This window comes from Mytilus edulis, chromosome 9, assembly GCF_963676685.1.
Source record: "Mytilus edulis chromosome 9, xbMytEdul2.2, whole genome shotgun sequence".
NCBI lineage: Eukaryota > Metazoa > Mollusca > Bivalvia > Mytilida > Mytilidae > Mytilus > Mytilus edulis.
The window spans coordinates 11,758,453-11,778,315 of NC_092352.1; the positions used below are offsets into that span (position 1 = coordinate 11,758,453).

The 19,863-nt window shown below is 32.8% G+C and overlaps 1 protein-coding gene across 1 annotated transcript; it reads left to right on the forward strand.

The window, feature by feature from the left end:
- The first annotated feature begins 1,933 nt into the window (after nucleotides 1-1,933).
- Nucleotides 1,934-17,450, forward strand: LOC139487628 (L-gulonolactone oxidase-like). The gene is made up of 10 exons (XM_071272548.1): nucleotides 1,934-2,049; nucleotides 5,562-5,601; nucleotides 6,191-6,382; nucleotides 6,859-6,906; nucleotides 9,818-10,120; nucleotides 11,874-12,017; nucleotides 12,623-13,200; nucleotides 14,585-14,758; nucleotides 15,904-16,114; nucleotides 16,749-17,450. The coding sequence occupies exons 2-10, from the start codon at nucleotides 5,575-5,577 to the stop codon at nucleotides 16,854-16,856; spliced, it is 1,785 nt and encodes a 594-aa protein (XP_071128649.1). The 5' UTR covers nucleotides 1,934-2,049; nucleotides 5,562-5,574; the 3' UTR covers nucleotides 16,857-17,450.
- The last annotated feature ends 2,413 nt before the right edge of the window (nucleotides 17,451-19,863 follow it).

Sequence of the window (19,863 nt, forward strand, 5' to 3'; positions counted from 1 at the left end):
GAATCAATCCCTGATATAAAATTACTACTTAATAGTTATCCCATAAGGACGCGGTGTGTCAGTGTAAGATCATCCCGACGGCCGGACGCCAGAGGGTGATCTTACACTGACACACCAAGTCCGAATGGGATAACTATTTTACATCCCAGCTGTTAGACGAAAAACCATTTACAATTCATAAAATCTAGTTTAGAACGCCACACAACCATTATTATATACTATATATTACTATATGATGTATAACCTTTATGACCCCCTAACACGATGAGTAGATATCAAACAATGTCAACTCGCCCCATTGGCCAATCGGCCCACACTATATCGCCACTTAATGAAAAAATCGCCCCACTCTTGTAACCGACTCGCCCAACTGTAAAAAGTGTAAAATCAAATTGAACAATCAGTCTGACATTAATTAAACGAAAAGGGTTTAACCCCACTGAGTAAAGGTCTGCCAACTCGCCCCAGTTATAAAAATATCTTGCTTCCTTTAAGTATGTTAAATTTCTGAAAGTTCCTATCCAGTCGTCCTGGTGAAGTGGCATGTGTCGTGGCTTGATATGCTAAAGGTCTTGAGTTCGAATTCCAGCATATACACTGGATTTTTTCTGCGTGAATTTTGATAGATAGTCTTCTCCGTATAATTAATTTTTGTTATTATTATAATTATTATTATAATTAATGGATTTGACATTCCCGCCAAAATGTTACAGAACAAAGGAAAGCATGCATAACAAAGAAACTTAAACTGGGGTGATCTGGTAGGTGTGATCCGGCTCAGATCACCCCTGTTAGAACAAACGAACTGGGATGTAATGTACATTTAACGTTAAAAGAAAACAAAAAATGAGTACTTATGGCTGTTCCTTATCCTAAAGTGACAGTGGCGTCTCAATAATTTAGCAAACACGTTTATCACCTCAAGGTCAACCCCTGCATCGGTTTTGAGCGGAAATTATTGCTTAATGTTTAGTTCTCTACATCTGTGCATTGAAGAACACTGCTACGGAATAAGAATTAGAAATCATATCTTGCTACTTTTTTTATTATTGAAAAACCATCTAGAACAGATAATTACAGGCTAGGACAAAGACATAACAATCCCGAACTCAGGAAATGGCATTCTGTCTTCTGATGGTTTGCATGCAAATACGAAAAAACCTAACATCGATCAAAAACCTAAGATAAATTTTAATGATACAAACTCTAGAATTTACTATCATTTCGTTCCGGATGGACAGCTAATTACGTGTGTATTTTATCAATACTTTAAATTGCATTTAAGGCCAATTTTTTTATTTGAGCATGGATATGCATTTAAGGATTAGAAACTACTTGTATATATAAAATAAAAAGAGATTTATAAAAAGAAAAGGGGTAAAATATTGAAAAGCTGAAAATTTATGTGACATATATAGGAAATTTGTATTGAGACAAGAACAATAAGCCGTAAGGTCATTTTAATAGAATCTAGAATTACAAAGGCGAAGTAGCAGAAAAGTGAGTTTATCATGTTTTGGTACACATTTTTGTTTGTTTTTCCCTTTTCGGGCACTCTTGAAAGCCCTACGATGACCTATTGTCTCTTGATCGCAGGTGGATAGTTGTCGCGTTTGCAATCATACCGCATTATCTTATGTTTAAATTACATTTAATATGCTGAGTCTTGGAAATGTAAATAATTTATTTTACATTTTATTTTCACCTCTTTAAACCCACTTTACATTAGATATATATTTAACAACTACACTAAATAATATTTGTTGAATTTAAAAATGTTTATTGCATTTGAATATATGTTACCTTAGACACAACATGCAAATAAAATCTGTTTGTGTTGTGTTGTTATTTTAAGCAGCACTTCATTGGATTTTAAATTGCCAATCGGATTATTAAAGCAGTATCTTACAGGTTCAAATATACATGAACTGTGAATATTTAAACAAAAAATATATGGGTATAAGTAAGTTTATCCAGGTGTTTCGTATAACGACATTATCATCCGAATTATGGAAACTGGACTTAAACTAATTGGACGCATATAATCTGGTAAGTGGCGGTTGTATTAAAGCCTTTTGTGTTTTTGTTTTTTTTTAATTCATTTATATTTTGTTTTTATCTACTTCCAATTATTTGCAGACTATTTGACGCACGATACACAAGTAGACGACGACATATTATTTCCAAATAGAACTGTTTGGTATTACTTTGATACCCCCTGATATAAATACATCAAGAACATTAGAAAATCGGTAAAACAGACTGCCGCGAAATGAACTAAAAAGTGCGAAATAAATTATCAATGAAAGTTTTGGTTTGCAATACCAAACGTTTGAGACTGAAAGTTAAAGAAACTATTGTTCTCCAAAATGACTGCGATGGATTCATTATTAATCGTGAGACACAAATTTTGGTGGATTTTCATGGGAACAGGGAGATTCAAATGTTCCAAAAATTTCTAATTTTCTATAGGTTTTTATGCCGACTCTGATACATTTTTATGTACATAAATTAGGCCGTTAGGTTTTTCGTTTAAATTGTTTTACACAAAATTTTGTCATTTCGGGGCCTTATATAAGTGACTATGTATGGGATTTGCTCATTGTTGAAGGCCGTACGGTGACCTATAGTTGTTAATTTCTCTGTCATTTGGTCTCTCGTGAAGAGTTGTCTCATTGGCAATCATACCATTGAGCTATACTTTAGGTCCTTTTCGGTTTGAACAGCTATTCAATATTTCTTTTACGTTTTGGGGATTTTCAAATATTTAAGCCTCGAACAGCTCTGAAGTTACATCAGTTGTAGAAATGTGCATCTGGTGCAGTTAAATTGGTACCCTTTGTGTTATTTCATTTGAAATATAACCTACATGTATTATTCAATGTTGATGCGGAATCAACCGTGTTGAATCGATTATTACATGGATTAAATTTAATTGAAAATATATTTAATAAATAAATCTTTATATTTATAATTCATATTGTGACATACTTCAATTTGTTATAATATCAAAACTTTAGATTTTTCTAAACTATAGACAACCAATCATAATTCTCTATTCAAGATCGACTATGAGAATGGAAATGGGGAATGTGTCAAAAGAGACAACAACCCGACCAAAGAGCAGAAAACAGCCCAAGGCCACCAATGGGTCTTCAACACAGGGAGAAAACACCGCACCCGGAGGCGGGATTTTACATTATAAATACACATTCTTAAGGCCACGTAAAATCTTATTATTTGAAGGACCAAAATGATTTGAAAAATAAATAAACCAAGATTGAAATGCTTTTTTTGTGTTTGCGATTTTTTCATTTTGTCAAATTAAGTTGTTTTACATGTGGAGGTATTCCGAAATCGTCCTTCTTTCCGTGACATTTGGTTATATTCTGTATTGAGCAGAAACAGATAATGCGATTTGTTTTATTTTCCAAATTAAGATAACGTATGCATAGTAGGAAATGCTTGCTATGGTTAAAGTCTCGGTCTGGATCGAATATTCTGTTCTTTTTTATATCTATTTTATATCTAAGTTTGTGTAACCATGAAAGATTGATGGTAAAATACCCTTTACTTTAATTTAAAAGTAATATTACATAGGTAAAGTCGGAAAAATCGAATATAGCCGCAGTGTAACATCTTTGAAGTCCAACATTGAACAATTTATAAAACACGCTAAGAATATTTGAAATGCATAAAAGTCCATTTTTTTTACTTTTTTCTAATTTAGTTTGAACAAGCACAATACTAATATGTAAAATGCATATTATCTTGTAGTCGATTTAAAAAAAAACAAACGTTAAAGATGCACAGTAACATGAGTAATGCATTCATACTTTCAAGCTTCATTTATGAAAGTAACTCAACATTTACTATAAAGAACAAATTGACAGAAAAATTAAACGAGTCGAGATATAATCAACATGAACGTAAACGTTCAATCTTTTTTTATGAGCATACCATCAATCGAAGCTCAAAAAGTAATAGTATAAATAAATATGTGTTGTTTTTGTAGTACTCCTGAAATACTACTTTTTGAATAAAATATATATATTGACTGTTGGTGCCCATTTTTTGGAGTTTGGGTTGCTCAGTCTTTAGCTCTTTTTTCGTTTTTGCCATGGCAATGTCAATTTCTTTTCGACTTACGAGTTTTGAATGTCCCCTTGGAATTTTCCACCTCTGTTTTCAATATTTGTTCACGTATTGCAAATTTTCGAAGCGTAATAATTTGACGGAATTCACAATCACTAGAAAATGTCCAAAGAAAAATATGAAATCGACAATACACAACTGTTATGGTCATGATTGAAACGTGTCTGTGACTTAACTGAGGTTAAAATATCTCTCTATTTTCTACGATCTTTTATAAATACCGGTATAGTCGTCTGAGCTATAAATTTACCGTTTGTGTTTCATTCCTTGATGTTTTTACTGAATTTGGACTCGCATAAGATGTCCATGTTCAGCTATTGGTCGACCAAAACGACGTGTCTGTATCTATAACACGAGAGTCATGGTTTATATATTTGAATATCCAAATAGTCCTACCGTCTGTTCCTTATTCGTGTTATTGAAATATTAACTTAGTCAACAGATTAATACAATTTGGACACTTGAGTGCACTTGTCTGCAGTAAAGTCACATATGATGTCATTCATTATGACTTCCTAAACTTCACACACATAATTTGGTCATAATATATATAAACACAATCTTTACCCAAACATATATTTTATATCTATTAAGATATTTTAAGCAAATTTTGTTTTCGATATAGCTATTGCTCACATTTATGTATTAATGACAATATTTCATAATGAGGCTTGTGTGGCAGTGTTGCTGTTTTTATCGTAAATGTTAGATGTTTGAAGCTATAATGCAAATATGCAGGTCAAATTCTTAAAAAATATTTAAAAAAAAGGCACAAATGTCCGATCGACTTATTTTATATATATAACTTACGTCAAATTTTATTCATAATGTCTTTAGATTTTAGATTCAGACGATTTATTAATTAACTTTTCAAATACTTAAAACGACAAAATGCAACTTATTATGCAGATTATTTTTTGCTGTACACGACAGGTGTTCGAGATTGCTTTCATCCAGTACACTTGATACAAAAAGATTGGAAAACCAGAACAAGATATCATTGTTGTAAGCAAACCTCAAATGGACCGACACGTTCAAGTCAAACATTTAACATTATAATGGAGAGCTCTTTACACAATTTACAAAATTAAATCTTGACAAACGCAATTTTATATCATGCGATTATTCCCTAAATCTAGCTACTCATCGAATGTCAGGTCACCTCTGGGACTGCCAATCCAAGCAGTTAGGATACAATAGCTTTATAATGCAAATATGTACCAATACACAACATGCCACTTCCTCATTAGTTAAAAGATGTGACCCAAAATGTTGTGAAAAATGTGCAATATAATTGTATTTCTATTAGTCACCACGATTCATTAAACTTCATTTATATTTAAAAGACACTGTTAAACAGTACGCCAATCGATGATTTCTCTTCAATTTTCTGTTTTTGATTTCAGACTGCAACTATAAATGGGGTGCGGAGCATCGTCGCAGGCGGTAAGCTGTAATACAGTGTTAACATATTTAATATCTTATTGATCATAAGTTATATTATCAACTCGCAAGTTGAATCGTAAATATAGAGAATGACGAAATGTTATGCAAGGATAGAAACGGTTCATTATGGTATTTATTTTTAGAGACAAAATGAAACATCTATGTGATTTCGTTGGTTATGCTTACATTGTAGAAAGAAAAAAAAACATTCGTGCGTCAAAATAAGGATAATATCATCATAATATCAGTTAATATTCTGTATTAGACATTTCAAAACGACTGTGTAATTTTTACAATTGACGTTGAAGGGTTAAGCTAGAAAATATTCACATTGTTATCAAAATTAGTCTATACAATTCTTTCCATAGCTTATTCTTCGATATTTGTTGCTAGAGTATCTAAAAAAAGAAGAAGGAAATTTTTGTAGTATGAGTTCACTGTCCACAGTTCAGAAATTATCATATGTTATACTAAAGTCACCCCTGTGGGCTGTGGTCTTGTCAGAATTGTAAGTAGTCTCGAAATTCAAAAAAAAAATATATATATATTTTTTAACATATTAAAAACTGTTGTGCGTCTTTTTGTCTAGTTTCATCCTGTAGTTGTCGAACATGATAGACCCAGTGATAGTGAACAACTAAAAAGATGTTTGAAAAAGGCGCTAGGAGACAAAAAGATGGTCATACTTGAACTTGGCGACAGAGATAATGATTGGATAAAAGATGCCAGATGTGATGATCAAATCGTCATGGTTGACTGCAAAGCATTGTATGAGGAACAGGTATTATAAGTTTTGTTACGAATCTTTGGTATTTTTATTTACAAACACACACACATTTAAAGACAGATATTATCAGTTATTTGAACTTGGTTGGATAGTTGTATCATTAGCAATCATACCACATCTGCTTATTTTTTATTTATTTTTTTTATATTATATCACTTTTTTTATGACAAACTAGGTGGAAACACGTACAACACACCATTTGATTCACGTTGAACTTTTCAAAAAGTGATATTTTTTAGATAAAACATTAGCCCATAAAGCATAGTAAAATCAAGATCATTGAAACCATAATCATTTACGAAACAAAACGCAAGCATGGTTCACATGCTAAATAGTATATGCTAATCTTTAGTAAGATATACAAATGCAATTTAAAACAGGGAAGATAGCGTTGTTATTTCAAAGTGTACACAGTTGTCACTACGTTGTCTTATTTAACAACTGAATTTCATAATATGTATTTATTTCAGATAAAGAATCCTAAAGCGAAGCATATTCACCCAGATTTGTCTGAACAGGTAAGCATTTGGATTGAATGTAATAATTTCGCAATAAGTGGCCAGAAGAACAAATGTATTTGCATATTACGAATGAGAATAGTACATTGTAAATGAGAATAGTACATTGTGAATGAGAATAGTACATTGTGAATGAGAATAGTACATTGTGAATGAGAATAGTACATTGTGAATGAGAATAGTTCAATTTGAATGATAATAGTACATTGTTACTTTTATCAGAGAGAAAGATACCAAAGGAACATTCAAACTCATAAGTCGAAAATGAATTTTCAACGCCATGGCAAAAAAAAAAGAAGAAAAAGACCAACAGACGAATACCAGTACACAACACACAACATCAAAATCTATAAAACTGTGGAACATGAACCCCACCAAAAAACCGGTGGTGATCTGGGGTGCTCAAGAAGAGGTAAGCAGATCAATCTTCACATGTGGCATCCGTCGTGTCGTTCGTGTAAGTACAATCCCGGTAATAAGTCTAATTCAGTAGGTCAAACTCAGGGAAAAGAGGGCGGGATTGCTGTAACGACAATTGGAACATATCCATCGTTATCTGTGAAACAGACATTCCATAACGATAAACCAACTTTCCTTATCATTGAAAATAATGTATACTTTTTAATTGAATCAAAATAATTGAGAAAAACAAAAAAACAAACAACAACAAAACATTCGAACTAAACACTTGTAAGAAAGTCCTAATGGGTCGTGAAAGTAAGAATCGGATGAAAATGCGAAAAACATAAAAGATATGTTCGATTAAAAGAACCAAATCTAAACTTATTGTCTTGTTTTGTTGTTAGGAATGAGGGATGGATAAATACCCTGCCACGTCCGGTCGGTGTTTTTATTTGATTTTTTTCTGCTCACGAACATGTTTAACCACGCCACATTCTGCAAGTTCCTGTCCCAAGTCAGGAGCCTGTAATTCAGTAGTTGTCGTTGGTTCATGTGTGTCATATTTGTTTTTCGTAATTTGTTTTGTTAAAAAATTAGGCCGTTAGTTTTCTCAATTAATTTGTTTCATATTTTTCATGTCGGGGTTCTTTATAGTCAGGAGCCTGTAATTCAGTGGTTTTCATTGGTTCGTGTGTTTCATGTTTGTTTTTTCATAATTTGTTTTGTTATAAATTAGGCCGTTAGTTTTCTCAATTGAATTGTTTCGCATATTTCATGTCGAAACTCTTTATAGCCGACTACACGATCTAGATGTTTTTTCTCATTGTTGAAGGCCGTACGGTTGCTTATAGTTTTTTACATCCACTTCATTTAAACTTTGGTGGATAGATGTCTCATTGGCAATCATACCACATTTCCTTATTTTCCTATCTGTATTGATTTGCTGGCTTTTGTGGCCAATGAGGTTAATTGTAGATATCTCTACAAAATGTTTTGATCAGGAAGGTACTTTGTTTTAAAATAATAGCAAATAAGTAAAGGGAAACCATTTTACCCATTGCAACCTCTAATATGTAGAAGTGACAAATTAAAGATTTAGGGACTTAAAACACAAATGATGTTTTGAAAGAATTTTACAAATACGAAAGATCAAATCATTTGGCCTGATCTTAACCTATCTTTACATGATAACTTGTGTTGTATCGGAACGTTGAATTTCTGCTCGTTTGAAAAATATGACCGCATTTATATAACGCTGGTTGAACCTAATGAATGCGCTATCGTGCAAAGGGCATTTGGAAGAGAAAATATGGAGTCGGTTTCACAAAAATACTTCCGACTAAGATTTTTCGTAAGTATACATAATTGTTCATCATGACTTACGATCAATCTTAATCGTAAGTTTTTTTTGTGAAAACGACTCCTGAGTTTTAACACTTAGTAGAAGCATATTAATTATTTAATCTTGGATGTTTTTAAAATACAATATAGAGGCCGACAAAGTTTATAAAATAGCTGTACGAATTAATTGAAAATCGACAATAGTCAGCTGAGTGACTGACCTAAAGGAACACCAATAGATCAATGTTTCAAAAGCAAAAAGGTAAACAAAACTTGTGTTTAACATTAGCAAATTTCCACATAATGATTTATATAATTTTGATCTTTAATTTTTTTCACACGTCTGTTTATGTTATCCATATGTCGTGTGAATTTATAATGTTTTTTGTCCGCTTTTGATTAAATGGAGATAGCTTTATATTTGAGATTTAAGTTTAAAATTATCTTAGTAGAGTTGGCATGATTTGAACTCAGTCTATGAGCACTTCTTAGCAAATCGAGCAATACATTGGGAATATTACAAAGTTAAAAAATGTATGGTCTACCTCCAATGGAAAGATAGGAATACGTTTCTAAATCTACACTGTGTGTAGTGAAATGCATCCATCTTCAAAAAGGGGATGCTTTATGTGTCTAAGTTGCTTGTCTATTAAAAAAATCCCAATCGAACAGATACTCTTCATGTACGTAAATTCGATTCCTATATAACTTTTTTTGTCTCAGTCAAATTTTTATGATATTGCGGTTTTAAAACCTAATTTAAATTTTTATCAAATGGGAAATACATCATAAGAAAAAAAAAATACAGATAAAGAAAAAAACATGAAAAGCGTAGAAAAGACAAACAACGGACTACGAAACACATCATGTTTAACTTTAGACTGAGCTAAAATCGGTTCTGCTCGGAAGTAAATAGAATAAATCAATTAATAAGTAATCGGTATAACATTTTGATTTCACATAACATTAGTATTACAATATATAAAGATTCAGTTGAGGTTTATGCATAAATTTTGACCATGTAGAGCAAACTGCTGTTGTTTTGCTGTTTTATCGGTTGATGTTTATCACGAGAAACTAACAAAAGAGGCCAGAAAATGTAATGCATATGCCAAACCAAATATTTTAGATTACAAATAACTTATCCATTAACTATCTTTTATTGTAGGGCGATATTGAAGATAGACTATTTAAGTTGCAAAAGAGAATTGGGAATTCCCCATCTGTACAGATAGAGACATTTGAAAATTGGGGAGAAACACAAGCTATTCAGGTTATTTCGTCTACTCCCACTACAAAAGAAGAAATACAGAAGTTAGTTTTAGCAGCATCTGAAGAAGGTTTGCGTGTAAGGTGTGCTGGAACTGGACACAGCTGGGCGCCAATTTTTGCAGACAGCAACCAGTTACTTATTTATGTTAAAGATATGAAAAGCGACTACAAAGATGGATCAAGAATAAGAATATCTAATGTTAGTGAAAATATATATTTCAATATGTCAAAAGTAAAATCACAAAAATACCGAACTCCGAGGAAAATTCAAAACGGAAAGTCCCTAATAAAATGGCTAAAACCGAAAGCTCTAACACATCAAACGAATGGATAACAACTGTCATATTCCTGACTTGGTACAGGCATTTTCTTATGTAGAAAATGGTGGGTTAAACCTGTTTTTTAGCTAGCTAAACCTCTCACTTGTAACTAATATTTCATTAGGGAGCGCCATGGCAAAAGAAAAATCGTATAATTATATGATGTTATAATCCGTTTCATCACTGAAAATGCCACACAGCACCGCTTTGCATATCTCGTGGTTCGATAATCCGCGTGTTTGATTCCAAATTCGATTACTACCCGAGTCAAACACGAAACTAACATATATAGTTACTGCTTACCCACAAACAAGGAGAAAGAGTAAGCCTCCTCTGCTCAGAGTCAGAATAATGTGTAAACATTGTGTCTTCGTACGGATTTGTGAGAGAGAGAGAGAGAGAGAGAGAGAGAGAGAGAGAGAGAGAGAGAGAGAGAGAAAGAGAGAGATGGATTTTTTTCAAATAAGATGACGGAGACTATCATAGACCTGTCATTAACTACATATAGTTCTTTAAGGGAAAGGATACGATAATTATAACTAAAGCTATTCTTAGACTGTAGTTCTTATTTTCGTGATTTAAGAAATTACTGTTTTTTTCAAACCGAAAATATTTGCTTTCAATAATATCTGATTACTTGATTACTTCAAAGATTAAACAACTCCTGCCTTTTGATATACATACACCAAACCTATTGCATCTATGATTTACAACTACAAGAAGGTATAAGAGACCCTCACTCTTAGAGAACAAAAATTCAAAACGATTAATTGGTCTTATTCGTCGACCCCATGAAAACATGGTGCCGCTGGTCATGGAGGCTTGACATCGTAAAATAATCAACAACTTGGAGAGGGATAAGCCAAATCCCCGATGTATCGAATTCCCTAGCATACTGTCTATAACAACCACTTCAGACTAGTGACGAATGCAGTTGAGTACAGAATATGACTTAAGAGCAAACTAGGTTAACCAAAAGTTTACACATTGGCTGAATAGACTAAAGCTTCCGGTAATGCATTCAGAAACGCATACAATGCACAATGAGCGGACGGATTTCTAATCTTTTCAAGAAACCCGATATTGGGGTATGCTTTATCGTCTCTCCATGAGAATTGTGTTGGTGTTGCAGCATACAAAGCCTCTAACAATATCATTTTCATATTCAGGAATAATTGTTTGGAATATCTTACTGACGAACTTGGAATTTACAACAAAACACAATCATTTCTCAACAATAAAATGACTTTTATACTATACAAGGTTTATGTAGATTGATTAGTATGTAAAATGGGGGGCATCGGTGGCCGAGTGGTATGTGTAGTTACTACTGTAATCACTAGCCAGTCAACACTGAGGTTGTGAGTTTGAACCCCGCTCGTGCGGGTGCACTAGACTCCAATTTTAATTGACTAGGATTGTCAGTTTTCCTATCAAAGGTTGGTGGTTTTCTCCGGGAACTCCGGCTTTCTCCACCAATAAAAACTGGCCGCCACGAAATAGCCCAAAAGCGGTGCTTAAAAGTGGCGTTAAAAGCACAAACATCAAATCAAATAGTATGTAAAATGAAAATTAACTTTGAAAAGATTTTAGCTATATTGGTATGCTCTATGAATGATCATTGTATTGTAGCGCAAAAAATGTGAAGTGGACATCATGACCGGAGTAACGACAGGAGATTGTAAGAAATTTCAATTAAAAAACAAGTTACATATTCCAGCTAATGTTATTTTAGATGTTGTTCAGATGGTTAGCGTTGTAGCAACAGGTTGTCACGTGAGTTTTAATGTCACTTTAAAATGTGTCTATTTTTTGACTGCAACAACTTATTGACAGGTAATGGGAAGAGCTTAGAGCTGAAAAACAATATATACCCGACATGACCCCAACCCAGGCCCTTTAGTTAAGTGGTTATAGTGTGTTGCATTTGGTGTTTGCTATTGTTGTTTATTATTAAGAGTGTTTAAATGAGGCCGTTGATATACGTTTTTTTTTTATTTTGTTGGCATTTCGCTATCCCTAGGCCTTTATAGTCTATTATCTGGTAAGTGTGTTGCTATTTTCTGTACGACCAAACGGTGACCTGTATTTGTTTGAATCCGCACCTTTGGTTATACGTGGATTGTTGTTGAATTGCCAATCACACCACATCTGCATTATTCACTTTATAAACCAACTTTATAAAACAAGATAGCCCGAATTAGAAATGAAGTCCTACAAGCTCAGCACTAATTCTTCCATACTACGAGAATTTTCATTGTTTGTAACTAACATACTGACGGATTCATTTTGTTTTTTGTTTTTTCATCTGCTTTTGCTTTAGTTAGAAAAAACTTTTTAAAGCACATTTTGATGTTTATATCTATTCACTTTATATTAAGGGCGTAGGATGGGATGCAAACACACCAAGTGACAACGTAGTGAAAATGCGCATAATCGGAAGTGACGGAAAACTACGAACATATACAAATGACGACAAAGACATGTTTCGAGCTATCAGCGCTAACTTTGGATGTTTTGGAGTTATATTTGATATGACAATGAGACTCATTCCTGAGGTTATCGTCAAAGTAGAAAATCGATACATGGATTTAGATGATTTATTCTTCAATGCAGAAAAGATACAAAAATTATTTGAAGAAAACTGGTCGGTTGAAATATTTTGGTTTCCTTACAACTCACTCAGTCTTTTTGATTACAATCCAAAAAATGATGACGTCTGGATCCGCGTTATTAACAAAGAAACGAAGAAAGTCAAAACGGCAACTCAAACCTATTATGACTGGAAAGAAGTAAAAGATTATCTGACACAGGAAGCCTTGGCGATTATGTCACCGATTATAGCAGGCAATCCTTCTCTGACTCCACTTTATGCATGGTCATCATTTGGCGCGTTAAAGAAAATCATCTACCCGAGCGGTACACAGTATCAAGAACTTCCACACGCTGTACATTTTAGGTAAACTTAGTTATGTATAACTTTAATTTTTTAACTTTTAAATTAATCTAACATATAAATTAGGCTGTTGGTTTTCTCGTACCTTTTGTACGTTTATCTCTCGTCATCTGCGCTTGATACAACTGATCGAATTCAATCTAGAATGTTTTAATTGTGTTTAGAGATCGTAATGCATTCTTGAACATATTTTCAGAGTGGAAATTAAAACGTTCTGATTGGCTAACAATGTCCATAATATTTGAATGTCAACGACATTTTAGGTACGACAAAAACATAAACAATGGGAAAAAAATGTACCGTAAAGTCGGCTTTAAGAGGCCCTCGACGTGAAAAATGTGAAACAGTTCAATCGAGAAAACCAACAGCCTAATTTTTGTGTTAGGTTAGGTTAACAGTTATAAGATTGAAGTTATAAATAATGCATGTTTTAAGGTTTTTCTTGTCGTATAACACACCGAGGAGTATCAAGATTTTTCAAATGAAAGACCGACTGTAAAATATGCATTATTTTGCTGATATACCGTCATAAAATATTGTTTTCTGCAAAGATTTGCAGGACATTGCATCCCATGTAAGTGGGTTATTCTTTTCTCATGCGTTTATGTATACCAACGACCAACGGCTAAATTATGTTGTGAAATAAAACTCTCTAATCTAGATATAAACGTTAGTAATAACTATCAGGTTTAATTATTTTTTGATATTTTACTGTTATCACATGAAGCAAGAAATAAAACATTTGTTTCTATTTAGGAAAAATACAAGTCATTTGGTTAGTAATTTATTATATTAACTTTATAAAAGGTGTAATTATGGTTTTTTCTGTGTTTAAATGAAATTTGTAACGCTAAAAAGCATTATTTGTTCAACAATTAAAGAAACGTATTCTTTTTTGCTTTGCAATACAGTCTTTCTTAAAAAAAAATGAGAATCAGGAAAGAATATTACATAATTTTATCTCATATAATTGTGGGTTAAAACGTGTTTTGGTACTAGTATTTCAAACTAATAAAAGGCGAAAAGGAGTAAATATTTCTGCCTAAACCTTTTAAGGAATATTTAAGATGTAAAATTGTATAGAAAACCCTTAATTGGCAACAACACACGATTATTTTCAAATGAGGTTTTAACAAACTAAAATTTATATTCTTATCGGAGTAAATAATGACCTGACACAGGTCATTATTATATGCCCGAAAACACTTTTCATTGAAACTTGGTATCGTCTGGGTTGTTTCTTCAAAAGAATGAGCTATCGTCATGAAAGGATATAACTCCATCTAGTTAAAATATAGCGGGATTTCAAGCATAAATTGTAGCAAGCTGTTATGTTCTTTTCGTCAATGTTTAAACCGATTTATTAGTGATATTTTATGAATTTCAGACAATTCATTGATAAGGCTCCGGTAAATGACATGGAGTTTGCCTTCGATTTGAGAGGGGATTTCCATCGACTCTTAAAGATAATTCAAGTAGTTGTGAACAAGGTAGACCATTATGAGGAAAAAGATGAGTATCCATTGAACATTGCTTTGGAAATGCGTATTATGGGTCACAGGTAAATCTGATAATCAAAAACTCATTAAAGATATCAGGCTTATTATTTTGTGACGTGCCTTTTGTCTACGTAAGATTCAACAGTGACGTTCGAATCAAAACTATTATAAGCCAAATTAAAAACAAAGATGAAAAGCATTAAAAACCGGTGACCTTTATGCCAAATAAGGCTAATGCAATCTATACCTGAAGGTAGAACAATCTTCGTGAAACGAATATTTAATTTTTTTATAAATTAACAACACATCAACAGAACAATGAACAGATCAACGATTTTAACATGCTGATTATCGGGACACTCGGAGACAAAACATTCACCAGCAGTTGCATTATACAGCATTTTTTCCATATTTACGTGTTGTTTTCATTTCTTTACAGCATAGGGTCGATACCTCTGCTGTTGGATTATCAGTCCCCGAGGGTATCATCAGCTCAGTAGTCGGTACTTCGGTACTGAAATGATTTATCACAAACCTTTCAAAACTTGTCCGTTTATGAATTTTTAAATTGAAAAATAAACTAAGGTTCAACTCCCTCAGGTAAAGGTGACCTTAGATTTGGCTATTTCTAAGGTCCTTTTGATCATATAGCGCTTTAACGGTTTTGGTTTTTATACATCCTTGGACTACAAATATTTGGTTTTGAGCGTTCCTGATTAAGGTAAGTCTAGAAAAGCGCCTCGGACGCTAAAATTTATAGCGTGTCATTTCAATTTCTTACTCATTCAAAATACCAAACTGAAATTCACAAACAAGTAAAATGAATCAAATATGATGCAAATATGTTTCATTGCTATATTCGTATGTAAATGTGCCAATAAAAAATAATAACCAAACCAACATTCTAAGTCGCTTCCTCGTCTTTTTTAGATGGTGCTCATGATGTAATACTGTTTTGCAGCAATTTGATGTTGAAGGTCAACAATATTAAATTCATTCAAGTTTTTGTCAATCTTACTTTTTTATATAATGTGTAGTAAAAAGAAAGAATTGTAAGCGGAATTAACAAGCATATTGAACAGTACAACAGAATGTTTTTGTCGTCGAAGTTTTTTTCGGCAGTTTGTATTTTGCATACTTTGATGGATGCGTGTAGATTATTCCCATGTGTCTTATATTTCAATTTAAATACAATCTCATTTTTCAGCGACTCACTTCTGTGTCCTGGTATAATTGGAAATCCCGACTATGGCGGATCTGGTCACATGCTGTATATAGAAGTTTTAAGTGTCGTCGACACTAAAGGGTGGGAAAAGTTTTGTATTGATGTAGGAACAGAATGGATGGCTCTAGATGGTATTCCACATTTAGCTAAGCAGTGGGATTTTCTTCCCGGTGTCGAGGATCATATTTATAAGGTAAGAAATAGCCCGTTTGTATCATATGGTTTATTTTGTTAACATTATTGTATTATTGAATGCAAAGTGTAAGCTACAACATGTACAATGTATTTTAAACACATGTTCTTGTGCCAGCAAAAAAATTACAATGACTTTCTCATGTTTCTGACGAGTATCAGACTAGCAAAGTTAAGTTAAAAAATTGTACAAATGAAAAAGTTTAATGGACGCCATTTATAAATAAATTGTTTTTAATTAGCTATCAAAGGTACCAGGATTATAATGTAGTACGCTAGACGCGCGTTTCGTCTACATAAGACTCATCAGTGACGCTCATATCAAAATATTTATAAAGCCAAGCAAGTACATAGTTGAAGAGCATTGAGGATCCAAAATTCCAAAAAGTTGTGCCCATTACGGCTAATGTAATCTGTCCCTAGGATAAGAAAATCCTTCAGTTTTTCTGCGTTGAAGACCCATTGGTGGCCTTCGGCTGTTGTCTGCTCTTTGGTCGAGTTGTTGTCTCTTTGACATATTCCCCGTTTCCATTCTCAATTATAAATAGTCGTTTGTATAAAAAGTATTTTTCAGAAAAGTGAAAGTTCTAAATTAAACATTTAGTTACAATTCTTATTGATTTACAATCTTTCAGCATATGGGACAACATATCGACGCATTTAGAGAGCAGCTGACGAAATCTGGCGCTGATCCAAATGGAATGTTTCTAAACAAAAGCCTCCGAAAACTATTACGACTATAACATGCCTGACCAAAACATTTTGGATTAAGCATGCTGTGATTTATGTCAATTATCCGTCCAACTACAGCAACTGTGATTCTGTTTTTATGTTTGAATACATATAGAAGTGACCCAATAACATGTTTAATGTTAGAAATTTCTTGTCAATGTATAATTGCCTATTAGAATTAGCCTTGTTGTAGACAGCATTGTGACCTTTAGTTGATTACGTCATCAGGGCTCTCGTTAATAATTATTTCATTGGCATTCAAACCAAATCTCCTTATTTTTTAAAATGAGTTAGTTGAATAAGCTATTAAACAAAATGAATAATTTTCAGCTTTCCGCAGAAATTATGTAATGTAAATGTAACCAGCTGATCATTTGTTTATTGAGTCACTGATAGTTGTGTTGTATAAAGAAATGAATACATTTGTTTGAATATTCAGATTACTAATTAATATTGAATCAATTGCTTATTGTCCTATGATCTTATCATAAAGTTTGTGGTTCATGGTGACAATGTTTTATATGTTAGATAATATGTAGTTTATGCACGAGAATTGTAGCCAGAAATGGAAATTGAGCACCGCTTAAATAAATAATCGCAGTTGATGACATTAATGAATTGGTGATATTATTCAATTTAAAAATTCATTTTTTGCTCCTGTTATCATGTTAAAAAACTACGGCAAATTTGCTACAGATATCGTCACAGTATTTCAGTACATGAAGAAAGGAATCAAGTCACTTTTCATCAGAACACGTGTTTAAGGATAGCTGTCATCCTTTCGTGTTGTCGGTAAAATAGGATACTAAATTTTACAAAACTTTATAAAATTAATATTTTTTGACGGTATATAAGTCAGATAATGCATATTTTAAGGTTTTTCTTGTCGTAGAACACACCTCGGGGTGTCAGGATTGCTCAAAGAAAGACTTCCCTCCGGTCGGTCTTTCATTTGATCAATCCTGACACCCCTCGGTGTGTTCTACGACAAGAAAAATCTTAAAATATACATTATCTATAACTTATAAACTTTCTAGGTGAAGAATGAGGAGTGTTTTATTTTGTAATGGTTTTGCGCCTAACTTTCTTTGTCATTTTATTATTCCAATGTTGGGACTTATTTTGTTTTTTTATAAGATATTGATAGACGGTTTTGTTGCCAAGGTCTGCTAAATTTATTTCTGTTTCATTCATTCTAATTATTTTTTCGTTAATACTAACTCGGGTTTTAACAGATTTAATTGTTTTCAGGATATCTATCAAATTCTTTGGAATAGCTTTTTTAGTATTGATAGTTCGGCTATCCAGTTGTGTGTTATTTCCAACTAACGTAGTATTGTCTTTTCGTCGATTTGACCGTTTGCGTCAATAAGTTTTTTATTTTTATGATTTTATTACCCCATATAATGTCTTTGCGTATTTCTCTTAAGTAGGTGGTCGATTTAGTTTGACCTCGACCTTTTCGTATCCAGCATTTAACAATATCTAGATCAAATTCTGGTAATTCAGTTGTAATTTGAAGTGGTTAAATTATTAAGTTCTAAATTCATTTTCAAGTTGTGGAAGTTTTCTTCGTATTTATCAAAAAAAGAATCTTGGAATAATTGACCAATTTTCATGTTTTGACTCCATTAATCTTGGATTTGAAATCAAGACTAAGCTTATACTTCAGCTTCCGGTGGCCTACTCTTACCTTGCCTTGTCAGTATAATATAGAGTAATAACAGGACATGATATATAAGGCACGATGATGGAATTGTTTGCAGTTTAGCTAAATTATATATATATGAAACAAGCAATCAGATAAAGCACTACTTTAATATTTAATGAATATGCATGATGATTCAGTTCGTAAAATTGTATAACAAAGGTTAATATATGATAAATATCTAACTCAAGTTGAGGTTTGTATACGTATTTGCAATATCAATATGGGATTGATTAAATGTGTGTCATTTAACCGTTTTACACCTAATGAACATGTATTCGAATTAAGATAAAACAATTAGAAATTGCGAAGTGAGTAATTATTCGCATATATCTACGTGCCATCGGTACAGAGAAAACAAATATTTACAGAAAAAATAGAATTGACATTTGCGATTTATTCAGAAAAATATATAATGTGAAAAAATTATAAAAACTCGAATTTTAGTGAAAGTGAGGATTGGCTGTTTCGGGGTAGTCGTTAAAGGTAATAAATTGATCACAATTCTAACAACAGTGAATTCATTGAAATTTATAAATATTCAACTGTCAAATATATTTCATTTACAACAATTGAAGACGACAGGAAACGAATATCATGAGTATTCACATCCCAGCTCCTTTGTTCTACCAGGGATGATCTGAACCGGATCATCCCTACCAGATCACCCTAGCTTCAGTTACTTTGTTTTGCATGCTTTCCTTTGTTTTAAAACATTTCGACTGGAATGCCTAATCCACAATAAAACTTTATGTAGAAAAATCCATTGTCTATGCTGGGATTCGAACTCAAGACATTCAGCATATCAACCCATGACTTATATTTCTAAAGCAGGACGACTGCATACCAACTTTCAGTAATTTAACCTATTCAAAAGAAGCAAGCTATTTTTATACGTGGGGCTAGTTGGCAGACCTTTATTCAGATTGATTTTAACCCTTTTCACTAATAAGGCGAGTTGTCAGACTGTTCAATAGGATTATACCCTTTATCATAAGTGGCGATTCAGTAGGGGCCGATTTGCCAGTGGGCGTGTTGACATGCTTTCATCATTAAACATCGTGTTCGGGGGTTAAAAAGGGTATATATTATATAGTAATATATGAAGTATATTATAATGATTTAATTAGCGTTCTAAACTAGATTTTATGCATTGCAAATGGTTTTTCGTCTAATCTTAAACAGCTGGGATGTAAAATATTTATCCCATTCGGACTTGGAGTGTCACACCGCGTCCACATGGGATAACTATTACTGAAAACATTAGACCAAGTGCATATAAAGTGAGACCAGCGTTTTAAATCTCTAGA